The 14795-nt window shown below is 33.8% G+C and overlaps 1 protein-coding gene across 2 annotated transcripts in view; it reads left to right on the top strand.

Moving 5' to 3' along the window:
- The window catches only part of LRP12 (LDL receptor related protein 12), a 101947-nt gene that overhangs the window by 55961 nt on the left and 31191 nt on the right, over positions 1-14795 (top strand). Inside the window, exon 2 of one of the 2 annotated variants that reach the window (XM_004047420.5) lies at positions 3391-3447. The exons of the other annotated variant lie outside the window; for it this stretch is intronic. Coding sequence (XP_004047468.4) covers positions 3391-3447 — 57 coding nt within the window. The remainder of the gene's footprint in view (positions 1-3390; positions 3448-14795) is intronic. 2 annotated transcript variants of the gene reach the window in all.

Raw genomic sequence — 14795 nt, 5'->3', positions numbered from 1 at the left:
GTTTTATTACAGGAGTCTGACTCTAGAACTTAAACTCCATATCACTGTTGTATAGTTTCTTTCCTAAAGCAGCATCTATTTTAGTTGATTCTCTCTCATATTGTAGTCAAAACTACAGAAAGCAGTAAATGGGGTTGGTTGATTGCTTCTTGGTGTTTAGTGAGACCAAAAAATTGTCATAACAAACTATTTTCTGATTTAGGTGATAATGAAACTTTTTCGTACATGAAAAATCTTTTTTAGGGTTTATCTACTTAACTGGTTCATTACATAATTAGCTGCTAATGTGTAGTTAAAGAAGTAATGTTTTATCAGACTTTTTTTTTTTTTCAGTATTTGCTACCTCTAAAGGGTGACGTCTGAAAAAATATCCGACATGGCTGCATTTGAACACTAGTCATAGTAAGATTGGTGGTGGGTGTTCATATTCATATATATGAAATTTTCTTGGGGTTTGGGAGGGGGCATTAAGGAGAATATAATTTGCTTTGTATTAACAAAGCGATTTTCTTTGGGCTATCTACTGGTAACCTAGAAATAATTGAAAGTGACATCTTCGTAAACATATTTTTTAGAATGGTAGTACACATAAATTAAGTAGCCCGCTTCTTCAAGTGATGTTCAGAAGCAGAAACATCACTTTGATGTTAACAGAAATTATCATTGATTTCTTTTAACTTCTAAATAGTATTATTTTTAAGCTAGAGTAAATGTATGGGAAATTAATTAGCAGTATCATGTTTTCTGTTTTAAAGTGTTAACCAGTTTTTAAAATCATTAATACTTTAATGAAATTTTAATATGTTATAATTAGCATGATATTTACCAGATTTCTGTTTATCCAGAATGATGGGAATGAACTATATATTCTGTTCGCCTGTTTCTCCTTTTTTGTAATATAAATAAAATTTTTAAAGAAATCTGTGCCTGTTTGTAACAAATTTGGCCAATGCTAAAGTATACAATTCAAATCTTCCTCTCTAATTCCAGTTCCAGAGGTTTTCCTCCACATCAGTGTTATACCCTTAGGCTCATCAGTGTTTATATAAATGCATAGACATACATATGACATGTTTAACATCTGCATATTATAAACTATACATACATAATTTTAAAGTTAAAATTAAATCATACTTTATTGCTCATCTGAAACATTTTTAACTTAATATGTGTATCTATCCAAGTTAGTACATATGTAATTATTTGTTTATTGAATATTTTATTATAAGGCTGTATCAGTTTATTCCTGTGCATGTTGATAATAGTTTTAGATTTTTTTTTTTTTGCTATTATAAAGAATTTCACTAAGCCCTATAAGGTAGGTATTATCTCCATTTTAAAACGTGAAATTGAGGCACAGAGAGATTGGGTAACTTGCCCTAAATTGCACAGCAAGAAGTAATGGAGCTGGTTTTAGATTCCTGGCAATATAGCTCAGAATCCACAATCTTCAATATGCTGCTTTTTTGCCTTCTGTTTTTGCTCTGTTTACCAAACTGGAAAGAAGATTTCATGTTTAAAATATATCTAAACTGGGTGTGATAGTACACTCCTGTAGTCCCAGCTGCTCGGGAGGCTAAGGTAGGAGGATTGCTTGAGCCCAAGAGTTCTAGTCCAGCCTGGGCAACATAGTCAGATGCTGTCTCTTTTTTAAAAAAGTAAAATCTGATATTAAAACTCTCCTGAGCATAATATGCTATCTTACGGATACTGGAAACATTAGTATCACAAATTATGTAACTGTGATTTGTAGCAATGTATAATATAGAAGTAGAAGATTTAAGCCCAAACCTTGCCAGTGCTTCTTAAACTTTAATGTGCATATAGATCACTAAGTGTGCATATAAATTCAGATTCCATAATCTGGAATGAGCCTGAGTCTCTGCATTTCTAGCACACTCCAAAGGTGGCCAGTACTGCTAGTCTACTCGTGAGTAGCAAGGATTTAGGCAGTTTATACTTACCTTTGGCAAACCTTCTTAGGTGTTTTATTGAATCAGTTTCATGTTTTGTTTCTGCTGCCTGTTTTTATAAGTTGTGTGTGGTAAAGAAATGGGTACAGTCTTTCTAGTCATTTCAATTCTGTATGTGTGACATTTAACAATAAACGAGAAAAAGAAATTGTGCCTTTTTTGGCATCAATGCAGAGTACTTAAGATGAATATAATCATTTATTTGTATACTTAATATGGCCTTCCCACCTATCTCATCATTTCCACTGTTTCATTCTTAATTGAGGGAAATATAATGTATGTTTTCATTTTGAAGGGTATAGCTGTAGTTGAACCAAAAATATTGTCTTATCACTGTTATTTTTTCTTTAGTAACAATAATATACTTTACACAGTTACAAAAATCAACACCTGTTCAATGCTGTGTGCCAGGCACTATATCAAGTGCTTAATGGGCATGATTTCATTTTAGTCATCAGGACATCCCTCATTTATTCATCTTTCAGCTATTTGTGTGCCTGCCTCCTCTGTATCAGGAACTGTGCCTACAGTGGGGAGCCAAATAAACACAAATTCTGTTCTCCTACAGCTTAGTGCATTGGGGTGGGGGGTGCAATACAATATTCAAGCAATTATAGAAGTGTGATACTTGTAAACAAAAAGTTGTTAATTACAATATTTGCTATTTTCTCCACTCTCAACCATGAAAGAAAATTCTGCTTTTGCCTTCTAAGCTTTTTCTGACTAGCTTCCTTCCCCACCTGATTCCAAGGAGAATTCTTTGTCTGTTCGGTTTCTGAGCTGTTGTGATGCCAGATCCAACTAATGGGTAAAGAGAGAAACCTTTAGAACTAATGATGTATAAAATACAAAATTTTAAGACAAATATCTGAAGAGACATTGCTTACATTAATTTGATGGAGTAAATATTCGCAATACTTAAGATTGTTAGAATTGTTGGTGAGAAAAATTTGAAAGATTTTTTTGAAGATTTAGAAGACAATGCAAGACTTTTTTTTTTTTTTTTAAGTACCAACATATGTGGCCCTGACAGATATTACACCGACTCGTGGCTGATTTGGACACGCTTTTAGGGGAATGCTGTTTTTAACAAGCTGTGTTCTCTTTTTTTCTTGTAGCAGTACTGACTTCCCTTTTGATTATTAATTGATAGAAAATTCTTTCTGGTGTTGATCAGATCTATCTATTTGACCTTTATATATAACACTACCTTGTTGAGATTTCCAAAATGTTTGTTTTCCCCGTTACTATTATGATTTTGAGCTTCCTAGTATTGTCTTGAAGATTATTATAAGAAACTTTAGCTTCTCTATATTAAAAGGAGCTCTATGTAGTTGTTTCTCTTTTAAAGGGACGATCTGAAAAAATTTTGTAATTTTATCTTGGATATTAGTTTATTCATTATGTTTAATTTTAGGAAATGGTGCTCTTGCAGAACATTCTGAAAATGTGCATATTTCAGGAGTGTCAACTGGTAAGTCATTTTTTGTAATGTTTAAATTTCATGCATGACTTATATGGTAAATATTGAAAGCCACCTGGTATCTTACGAAGTGATATTTGGCTATAAAAATTATTACTGCTTTTTGCAGCATGTAATAAGGAATGAAGTAACTGGAACATGGAGAAATTCTCATAAGATAAAACCGATACTTGCATGCCCATGGATTGATTATACTTTTCCAAACGGACTGCATAATTATTTTTTCATACAAACATTGAACCTAGAGAAAAGTTAGCTCAAGTTGAATTAGTATTTTCTTTCCATACAAAGTTATGTGACATGAAATTTACTGAAATGTGATTTTGAATGCTATCCCTAGGATTAGAGCCTTAGAAATTAAGCTTTTTGCTTGATTTTTAGATTATAGTACTACTCTACATATAACTATTGTATTTGAGTGCACAGTTTATTTGCTGTTAAAAGCAACCCAATATACTTGTGTCCATGAAATTCAGAAATTCATCATTGTGGTTAATGTATTTTTTATACTCATCTAGGCTTTTATAACATAATTACTTTATAACTTTATAATTACTTAAAGACTTATAACTACTAAAATTTTTATTCTTAGGCCACTTCCATAGCTCCGTTACCATTTTTGCTGTCAACCACAGTTACAAGGAGAACTAAAATATTTATTTTTGCATATATTGAAATAGGTTTTCTTACTGTTCATTTATTATTTCCCTATATTGATAAGTTTTGTGTGGTTAAAACTGTACTTAGTGTATTTATCAATCCATTGATTAACTTCTTTGTGTCATCTTGTAATTTGTTTGGTTCTTTTTCCCTCACATGAAGCAAATCTTGTTCTTTTGTTTTATGTCTGACTTTGTATTCAGAAAGTTAATAGACTTAACAAATACTCTAAGGGTTAGTATGCCCTAGTCAAACACATCAAGCCCAACAAGCCTAGTTTCCTGAAAATGCAAAGCAAGTGCTTCAGTGCCTGCATCAATTTTTTTTCATAGTTTGTTTCACCTTTTTAAAAATACATTCTCAAATGATATATAATTGTATATATCAAATAACAGTAAGGTTATTTTAAAGATGGCCTTCTCCCTTTTTCTTTACATTTTGAATAGTTAATGAGAATTATAATTACTTTTCCAAGTTGTAACTATAAAGTATGTTTGTTTACAAACATTTTAATTTATACAACCAAATGGTTACTGTTTAATTCAGTAGTTTTCAAAAGTTTTGGTCTCAGGACCCATTATAAACTTTTAAAAACTACTGAGGCCTGTTTTAGTCTACGTGCGCTGCTGCAACAAAATACTACTGTGGATGGCTTAAATAACAGACATCAGTTTTTCTCACAGTTCTGAAAGTCCAACATCAAAGTGCTGGCAGGGTTGGTCCCTGGTGAGACCTCTTTTCCTGGCCTGTAGATGGCCACCTTCTCATTGTGTCCTCACATGGCCTTTTTTCTATGAATGTTCAGAGAAAGCAAGAGGTCTCTTGTGCCTCTTCTTCTAATAAGAACATGAGTCCTATGGTATTAGGGTCCCATCCTTATGACCTCATTTAACCTCAGTTACCTCCTTAAAGGCTGTGTCTCCAAATACAGTCACATTGGGAGTTAGGGCTTCCACATATGGGCTTGAGGGGGGACACAATTCAGTCTGTAACAAGGACTTAAAAGAGTTTTTGTTTATATGGGCTACAGCTACCAATATTTACTATGTTAGAAATTAAAACTGAGAATTTGTTTTAAAACTCATTAGTTCAATTAAAAATAACAGTAACCTATTGCATGTTTACATCAATATGTAGTATGGTTTTATGAAAAATATATATTTCAAAACAAAAAACATCAATAAGAACAGCATTGTTTTATAATTTTATAAAGTAATGATTGACTTAAAAGAAGATAGCTAGATTCTCATATCTGTTTCCGCATTCAGTCTTTTGCAACATCATGTTTTGTTTGACATACTAGGAGACAGGCCAGCCTCACAGTGACGTATAATTGGAAAAGAAAGGAATATTTTAATAGCCTTTTTCAGATAATTGTGAATATTCTGTGATACTGCACCAAAACTCAACACGAGGTAGTTTCTTTAAGGTTAGTTGCAATGTGGAATCTGAAACCATATCATTGAGCATTTTGTGCTCTGTTACATTAAAATCTAATTGGGTCTTTCTTACCCTTTGAATCAATTTTCTTACCATGTATGTTTTTATAATGTGTATTGATCACTTGCAAATGCAGATTTGCTGAGTTATGCAGATTATTACAGAGTATAAGAACTTATGAAAATTTGGAATTTAGATAGATATAGTACTATATTCTGAATTTTATGTCAACTCATCAAGGGTTAGATTATACTTATTTTTAGCTGTTTACTTGTGATTAGACCACTAGGCTGTTCTTGAGCATTGATAATACCCTTAAATAAATTTCTGTTTGAAGAAAGAAATCAACAGTAAAGATATTTTACATTTTTTAATCTTTTTTTTTCTTCTGAATTTCAGATACACATTTAGAAATATGTATTAGTTTTCTAGGGCTACCATAACAAAATGTCCCGGTCTAGGTAACTTAAACAACATAAATTTATTTTCTCACTGTTTTGCAGGCTAGAATTCTGAGATCCAGGTGTCAGCAGGGTTGGTTTCTTCTGAGTTCTTTTTCTTTGGCTTATAAATGGGTGTCTTCTTACTGTCTTCACGTAGTCTCCCCTCTGTGTGTGTTGTCCTGATCTCCTCTTCTTATAAGGACACCAGTCATTGGATTAGGGCCACACATATGACCTCATTTTAACTTTAACTCTTTAACTCTGTAAAGACTCTCTCTCCAAATCCAGTTACGTTCTGATGTACTAGGGTTAGACTCTAAAATATGAGTTTTGGAGGCAACACATTTCAGGCCATAACAAAATGTGTGTTTTAATTAAATATATTTCTACGTCAATAAAATACTCCATTTCAGAAGTGAGTAAAACCTTATTCATGGCTTATTTTTTCTAAAGTCTCATCTTACAAAATCTTTCTAACAGAATGAGAAGAATAATACATGAAATCTATTCCAATTATATTATTAAAAATAAATGGATGCTGTTTCCAAAGGTATGTCTGGGTACACAGAGTCATTGCTGTTTTTTGTTTTTGTTTTTTTTTTTGAGATGGAGTCTCACTCTCTCTGTTGGCCAGGCTGGAGTACAGTGTTGTGATCTCAGTTCACTACGACCGCTGCCTCCCGGGTTCAAGCGATTCTCCTGCCCCAGTCTCCCAAGTAGCTGGGACTACAGGTGTGCGCCACCACGCCCAGCTAATTTTTGTATTTTTAATAGAGACGTGGTTTCACTATGTTGGCCAGGCTGGTCTCAAACTCCTGACTTCAAGTGATCCGCCCACCTTGGTCTCCCAAAGTGCTGGCATTACAGGCATGAGCCACCGTGCCCGGCCTCATTGCAGTTTTTCTGTGGCCAGTACAGAGCTATAGATGTAATGTTTAATAGAGTATAAGCTTTCTGAAATCCTTGCATCCCCAGTAGAAAGTAGGGCCCCTTCAGTGCTGGTCTAAATAGAGAGCTAGCCTTTGGAAGAATCTCAAAATGCAGGACTTGCTTTCTGTTGAGATCAGCAAGCCACAGAAATGGTGAGATGCTTCAGTATTCTGTGCTGCCATCTATTTCTGCTCTTCCCCTGCTCTTTTCACCTCTGCTACTCCATTTGCCGGTGCTCAGTGCCCTGCTGGATTGTCGTTTGCACTTTGGAAAGTATATTGATGATTTTAGAAAGAATTTTAATTGTCTGCACCTAGTGTTATCAGGTAATTTATTTTCCAAATCAGGACACTTTGAAAGCGAAATAATACATTATTTTTAATTATGCTGCACCAGTGACAAAACCAGGACTGTTCTGGACAAATCAGGCTGTATAGTCACCCTGTTGGCAATGAATTCAATTCATTTAACATGTATCAAGCACCTGATAGGACCTTGTGCCAAGGAGGGTGGAAGTAAGTGGTGAGTAAAATATTATCTGAAGGAACTTATCACTTAATAGCAGAAGTAAATGTGCAAACTGTACCTATAATATGGTCTTTTTCTTTTTTTTATTATTATACTTTAAGTTTTAGGGTACATGTGCACAATGTGCAGGTTAGTTACATATGTATACAAGTGCCATGCTGGTGTGCTGCACCCATTAACTCGTCATTTAGCATTAGATATATCTCCTAATGCTATCCCTCCCCCCTCCTCTTACCCCACAACAGTCCCCAGAGTGTGATGTTCCCCTTCCTGTGTCCATGTGTTCTCATTGTTCAATTCCCATCTGTGAGTGAGAACATGTGGTGTTTGGTTTTTTGTCCTTGCGATAGTTTACTGAGAATGATTTCCAATTTCATCCATGTCCCTACAAAGGACATGAACTCATCATTTTTTATGGCTGCATAGTATTCCATGGTGTATATGTGCCACATTTTCTTAATCCAGTCTATCATTGTTGGACATTTGGGTTGGTTTCAAGTCTTTGCTATTGTGAATAGTGCCGCAGTAAACATAGGTGTGCATGTGTCTTTATAGCAGCATGATTTATAGTCCTTTGGGTATATACCCAGTAATGGGATGGCTGGGTCAAATGGTATTTCTAGTTCTAGCTCCCTGAGGAATCGCCACACTGACTTCCACAATGGTTGAAGTAGTTTACAGTCCCCCCAACAGTGTAAAATTGTTCCTATTTCTCCACATCCTCTCCAGCACCTGTTGTTTCCTGACTTTTTAATGATTGCCATTCTAACTGGTATGAGATGGTATCTCATTGTGGTTTTGATTTGCATTTCTCTGATGGCCAGTGATGGTGAGCATTTTTTCATGTGTCTTTTGGCTGCATAAATGTCTTCTTTTGAGAAGTGTCTGTTCATATCCTTTGCCCACTTTTTGATGGGGTTGTTTGTTTTTTTCTTGTAAATTTGTTTGAGTTCATTGTAGATTCTGGATATTAGCCCTTTGTCAGATGAGTAGCTTGCGAAAATTTTCTCCCATTTTGTAGGTTACCTGTTCACTCTGATGGTAGTTTCTTTTGCTGCGCAGGAGCTCTTTAGTTTAATTAGATCCCATTTGTCAATTTTGGCTTTTGTTGCCATTGCTTTTGGTGTTTTAGACATGAAGTCCTTGCCCATACCTATGTCCTGAATGGTAATGCCTAGGTTTTCTTCTAGGGTTTTTATGGTTTTAGGTCTAACGTTTAAGTCTTTAATCCATCTTGAATTAATTTTTGTATAAGGTGTAAGGAAGGGATCCAGTTTCAGCTTTCTACATATGGCTAGCCAGTTTTCCCAGCATCATTTATTAAATAGGGAATCCTTTCCCCATTGCTTGTTTTTCTCAGGTTTGTCAAAGATCAGATAGTTGTAGATATGCGGCGTTATTTCTGAGGGCTCTGTTCTGTTCCATTGATCTATATCTCTGTTTTGGTACCAGTACCATGCTGTTTTGGTTACTGTAGCCTTGTAGTATAGTTTGAAGTCAGGTAGTGTGATGCCTCCAGCTTTGTTCTTTTGGCTTAGGATTGACTTGGCGATGCAGGCTCTTTTTTGGTTCCATATGAACTTTAAAGTAGTTTTTTCCAATTCTGTGAAGGAAGTCATTGGTAGCTTGATGGGGATGGCATTGAATCTATAAATTACCTTGGGCAGTATGGCCATTTTCACGATATGGATTCTTCCTACCCATGAGCATGGAATGTTCTTCCATTTGTTTGTATCCTCTTTTATTTCATTGAGCAGTGGTTTGTAGTTCTCCTTGAAGAGGTCCTTCACATCCCTTGTAAGTTGGATTCCTAAGTATTTTATTCTCTTTGAAGCAATTGTGAATGGGAGTTGACTCATGATTTGGCTCTCTGTTTGTCTGTTATTGGTGTATAAGAATGCTTGTGATTTTTGTACAATTGATTTTGTATCCTGAGACTGCTAAAGTTGCTTATCAGCTTAAGGAGATTTTGGGCTGAGACAATGGGGTTTTCTAGATATACAATCATGTCGTCTGCAAACAGGGACAATTTGACTTCCTCTTTTCCTAATTGAATACCCTTTATTTCCTTCTCCTGCCTAATTGCCCTGGCCAGAATTTCCAACACTATGTTGAATAGGAGTGGTGAGAGAGGGCATCCCTGTCTTGTGCCAGTTTTCAAAGGGAATGCTTCCAGTTTTTGCCCACTCAGTATGATATTGGCTGTGGGTTTGTCATAGCTCTTATATAATATGGTCTTAATGTACTAAGGCACATTATGGCAAATAATGAACATATTAAGTTAGAATATGAATTTGTAAAAAGCCTAGTTAAAATATCTGGTGAGTAGTAAATGAATTAATATTAACTTTTCTTATTAGGCATAGTATTAAGGGCTTCATTTTGTTTACTCATGAATTTTTGGGGGAATTACTAATTTCTAATTAATAATATATTTTTGGTTCTTGTGCTTGGAATAATTTGTTCTGTTTTTAATATTCTGTTTATTTCCATCTTCTTCCTCCTCAAATCCTTGCCAGGAAAGATAAATCTTTGCCTTTTTGCTCGTTCTGATGCTACAGGGTTGGCATAAGAAATTGTAGTTAAATTATCAAAAAGTGTGTATCTAGTTGTTATATAATGGGAAAGAATATTGGATAAAATCGTAATTTTTGTACTTATTTTAATTTAGAACTTTTCTTGGTCCAGAATTTTAAATCTCTCTTCATATATAAGCTAGAGAAAGGAGAAAAGACAAATGGTATTTTTATAAATTTAATAATATATGAAAATCATTATGAATTATACCACAGAAACTGCCAAGTAATTTAATTGCATACATGAGAGAGTAGGAAGGCTCTTTTAATCACTTTTTTAAAAAGTGTCTAAATTATATGTTTCTTTTTGAAATGTTTAAAATTACCAAATTACTGCTCATCTGCTACATAGAATAAAATATATCTTACGTCAAGTTGATTTACCACAAGGCCCTTGTACACATTAAACAAATATATTTGATTTTTTAAAATATATCTACTTTAAACTGAATTACTCTGTAATCTGTGATATTGACTTTAATCAGGATATTCTAGAAATAATTTATGCTCTCTTTATTCTTGATTACTTCTAAATCAAGTTTTTTGTTTTCACAAATTCTATTACACAAGTTTCATTAAACATTTAGAAAAAAGCAAAAAGATTAAGAAAATCACCCATTAACCCTACCTTCCTACAATAATTAATAGTAGTATATTAAATTTTTTATTTGTCCTTTTGTGTACATACCTTAAAAATAATTGTATATGCATTTGAATTATCCCTAATTTTATCTCCTGCTCTTTCTGTTTAACACTATGTACATTTTTCCCTTAGCCTTCATATTCATTATTTTAATGCCTGCATAAAATTTCCATCATGTGACTTCATTACAATGGGTTGTTTCCAATGGATTTTGCCTAATTTGGATCATGCTCAAGAGACATATTCATATACAGTTGACCCTTGAACAACATGGTGGTTAGGGGCACCAATTCCCTGCATAGTGGAAGAAAAGCCATATGTAATTGTTGATTCTCCAAAAGTTTAAGTACTCAATAGCATGCTGTTGACTGGAAATCTTAACAACAACATAAACATTCAATTAAATTTATGTACGTTATATGTATTAAATACTGTATTTTTTTTTTTTTTTTTTTGAGACAGGGTCTGACTTTGTCACCCAGGCTGGAGTGCAGCGGCATGATCTCAGCCCACTGCAACCTCCACCTCCTGGGCTCAAGCCATCCTCCCACCTCAGCCTCCCGAGTAGCTGGGACTACAGGTGCGCACCACATGCCCAGCCAATTTTTGTTTTTGTAGAGACGGGGTTTTGCCATGTTGCCCAGGCTGGTCTTGAACTTGTGAGTGCAAGTGATCTGCCCACCTTGGCCTCCCAAAGTGCTGGTATTACAGGTGTGAGCCACCGTGCCCAGGGTTAAATGCTGTATTCTTAAAGTTAGCTAGAGAAAAGAAAATGTTATTAAGAAAATCATAAGAGAAAATTCATTTACAGTATGCTACTGTATTTATTGATACCGTAAGTTTACATTATCTATTTACAGATGAGTCATCTGTTTGATAAGATGGGCAGCTGCAGTTGCAGACCTCAGTCTACAGTACATATCAAGCAATTCGGCTTTTTCTTGTAATGTCATGACTTTCCTTTGCTTCTTGGGAGCACTTGCAACATCACTAGTGGCACTTTGTATGGATCCCGTGGTGTTATTTGGGGTTTATGGTATTGCACTAAACACAATGAAAAATACGCGAGAACCACCAGAGATCACGTTGTACTGTGACACACAATTTACTGGAGATACCAACTGCTCACATGGAGATGAATAGCATCACACAGCGATTTAAGCAGATACTTGCAAATTGAGCTCACCAAAATAGCAATGGGAGGTGGCTACAGAATTATTAGTTGTATAGTATGTCCTATAATTAATTTTATTCAGTTATGATTTAGTATTCATCTTTATACTTCTCTTGAATGTAAATGGTGCTGTGTGTGGTCTGCAAGTGTTTGTGTAGGTTTTGATAAATTCTAACTCTTTATAATAGGTTAGTGTATTTTTTATGGTAGTAAATGATAGACTAGTATTTTACATATATATGCATTCATGATATACCTAATTTTTTTTCAAAATTTCCAGTCTATGTGATTTGTCTGCAAGGTTTTTCAAACTGTCACAAATCTCCAAAAAATTTTCCAATGTATTTGTTGAAAAAAATCCATGTATAAGTGGACTTACACAATTCAAACCCATGTTGTTCAAAGGTCAACTGTATATCTAGCCTTTTTTATTTCTAAGAATATTTCCTTAGCATACATTTCTGAAAGTGAAATTACTGTATCACAGGTCATAAATAATTTAATGACTCTAGAAACTTTTTGACAGATTGCCTTCCAAAAAGGATGTACTAATTTACACAGTTGTCTGCATTTACTTTCAGTACAATCATGTTTTTCTTGCTTAACTTTTTTTCTTATTATGTTTCCATTAAAGTCTCAACCTTTTATTTGCTGTCAAACTGTTTTTTTGTTTTTTTTTTTAAGTAACATTTTCTTTTCTTCTTGATTCGTGGCCTGGAGTTGTAACATCGCAAAGAATAAGAGAATGAGATTTGCTTTCCTTTATAGTTAGGCAAAAACTAGCCTGAAGTTTATAAAATATTTTCTGGTTGCTAATAGGAACAGATGTTAAGGCTTGCTGCTTTCTCAGGCAGAAGCTTTTTTTACATAGGAAGATTAACATGGTATTTCCAATTACCAATGATACAACTTCCAAATATTCCTACCTTTTAATGATAGCTGAAGTCTCTGTCTGAGGTTAGCTTGATTTTGAGTCTACTCTGCATTTGACTTAGAATCTTTTGTCAGGCAAATCTGACATTTCTGTGAGCTGAGAGAGAATATTTACTTAGGAAGTTTCTTTCTTAATCCTTATTCATATTAACTGAATTAGCAGATTATATAAAATAGACTTCAGATAGTTTTTAAGTATTGTTTATGCTGTCAGAATTTTATTCTATCAAAATCATCACCCTTTCTTGCTTTTATGTATTTGCATTTTATAGTTTCTATTCTAATATTCGAAGGCCTAGCACATTGCTAATCCTGTATGCCTTTTACAACTAATAATTTAGTTGTGGCCTTTAAAATACGGACATATTTTCTAAATTGCAATAAATTTGCTTTCAGATTAGTTAACATTTTGTAATAATGGAGAGTACTAAATTAAAATGGCTTTTGTTTTTAACCACAGCTTTGGGCTTATAACATGGTATTTTGAAATTTTCCTGGAAGAACATCTAGTCTGATAAAGCTTTTATTATCCTAGACTGTTTAAGATCTTCCAAATAAAGAATCTGAAAGGAAATAAAGCTTAAATTGTAATTATCTCTGATAGAAGTTTACAATTATTTTTTAAATATAGAAAAGTTACATGAAAAAGTAGCAGGTCAAGTGGTCCTTTGCACCTTTCCTATGTAATTTTAATATTATTTTACAATTATTCAATTAGGTACCTGGACCTCTTGTTAAAGTTACTGAGAAGAATTTCACTAGTTCTTTTGACCAGTGTTATAAAAATGTCTTTCATCCATGTTTCAGATGAAGAAAAAAAAGAAGCCTTATTACATTTTAGTTGATTATTAATACATTAGGGTTCTTAGGATTTCAGAATATAAAAACAGAACATAGTGTGAACCCAAGAAGCTATCCTTTATATAAAGAAAATGAATAGGGAATATGAGACAGAGTCCATTCTTGATATATATATAAAAAAACATTACTATAGGATGCTAATAATTTTTAAAGTCGTCTACCTTCAGAGTTTACTTCTGAGACACTTAAAGTTTTAAAGTAGTGAACTCCCTTTAAGTTTTGGAAATGAAACTAATGGTGGTATTATTATTTCTATATTATATACTCTATAATTGAATCATGGCCAATGTCTTATATGAAACATCTTTATATTATATAATTGTAACCTATTTTATATTATATATCACATATTTATTGAACAATTATGTATTTATAACAAAATAATTATATGTTATATTTTTATGTTACATTACAGGTTGACTATCCCAAATCTGAAAATCCAAAAATCAAAATGCTCCAAAATCCAAAACATTTTGAGCAACGACATAACACTCAAAGGAAATGCTCATTGGAGCATTTCACACTTCAGATTTTTGGTTTTGGGATGCTCAACTAGTAAGTATATATCTGTACATATTCCAGAATTTGAAAAAAAAATCAAAATACTTCTGGTCCCAAGGATTTTGGATAAGGAATACTCATTGTATGTTATAATAAACAATAACTCCAGCATTAGAACAGCACGTGTGAGTACCAGAACTATAGACAGAACAGGTTGTATTGTGACAGGGTATGCAGTGCTTAGATGGTAGAAGTGAAGTTCATCTGATGAATATATCCATTTCATTGAGTGAGCCAAACCTAGTGAAGGTAAAAAGGCAAGCTCTGTTCAAGCATTTGACATTTTCTTTTCCAGTCTGTAACTTTGGGAATAACTCTTCAAAGTGTGATAACATGTTGGTTATCTGTAATTTTTGCCAAGGCATGAATTTTAATTGGATGTACTGTGAAACTGTTGTGCAAAAGCCAGTCACTTGGTGGATAAGCAAACTGTACTTGGGTATCAGTTGACTAACAGCCTGATGTAAGTAAGGGGGTGATTTGATATTAAACTGCAGTAATAGAAATACAGTATCCAGAACCAAGCAAATGATAGTTCTTCTTTACTCTTCATGCAAACGTACTCTGGTATTGTTTATTTCTGGGTACCA

Source organism: Gorilla gorilla, chromosome 7, assembly GCF_029281585.2.
Source record: "Gorilla gorilla gorilla isolate KB3781 chromosome 7, NHGRI_mGorGor1-v2.1_pri, whole genome shotgun sequence".
Classification (NCBI taxonomy): Eukaryota; Metazoa; Chordata; class Mammalia; order Primates; family Hominidae; genus Gorilla; species Gorilla gorilla.
Note: the sequence above shows the minus strand (reverse complement) of the source record. Positions and strands in the feature narration are given on the sequence as shown.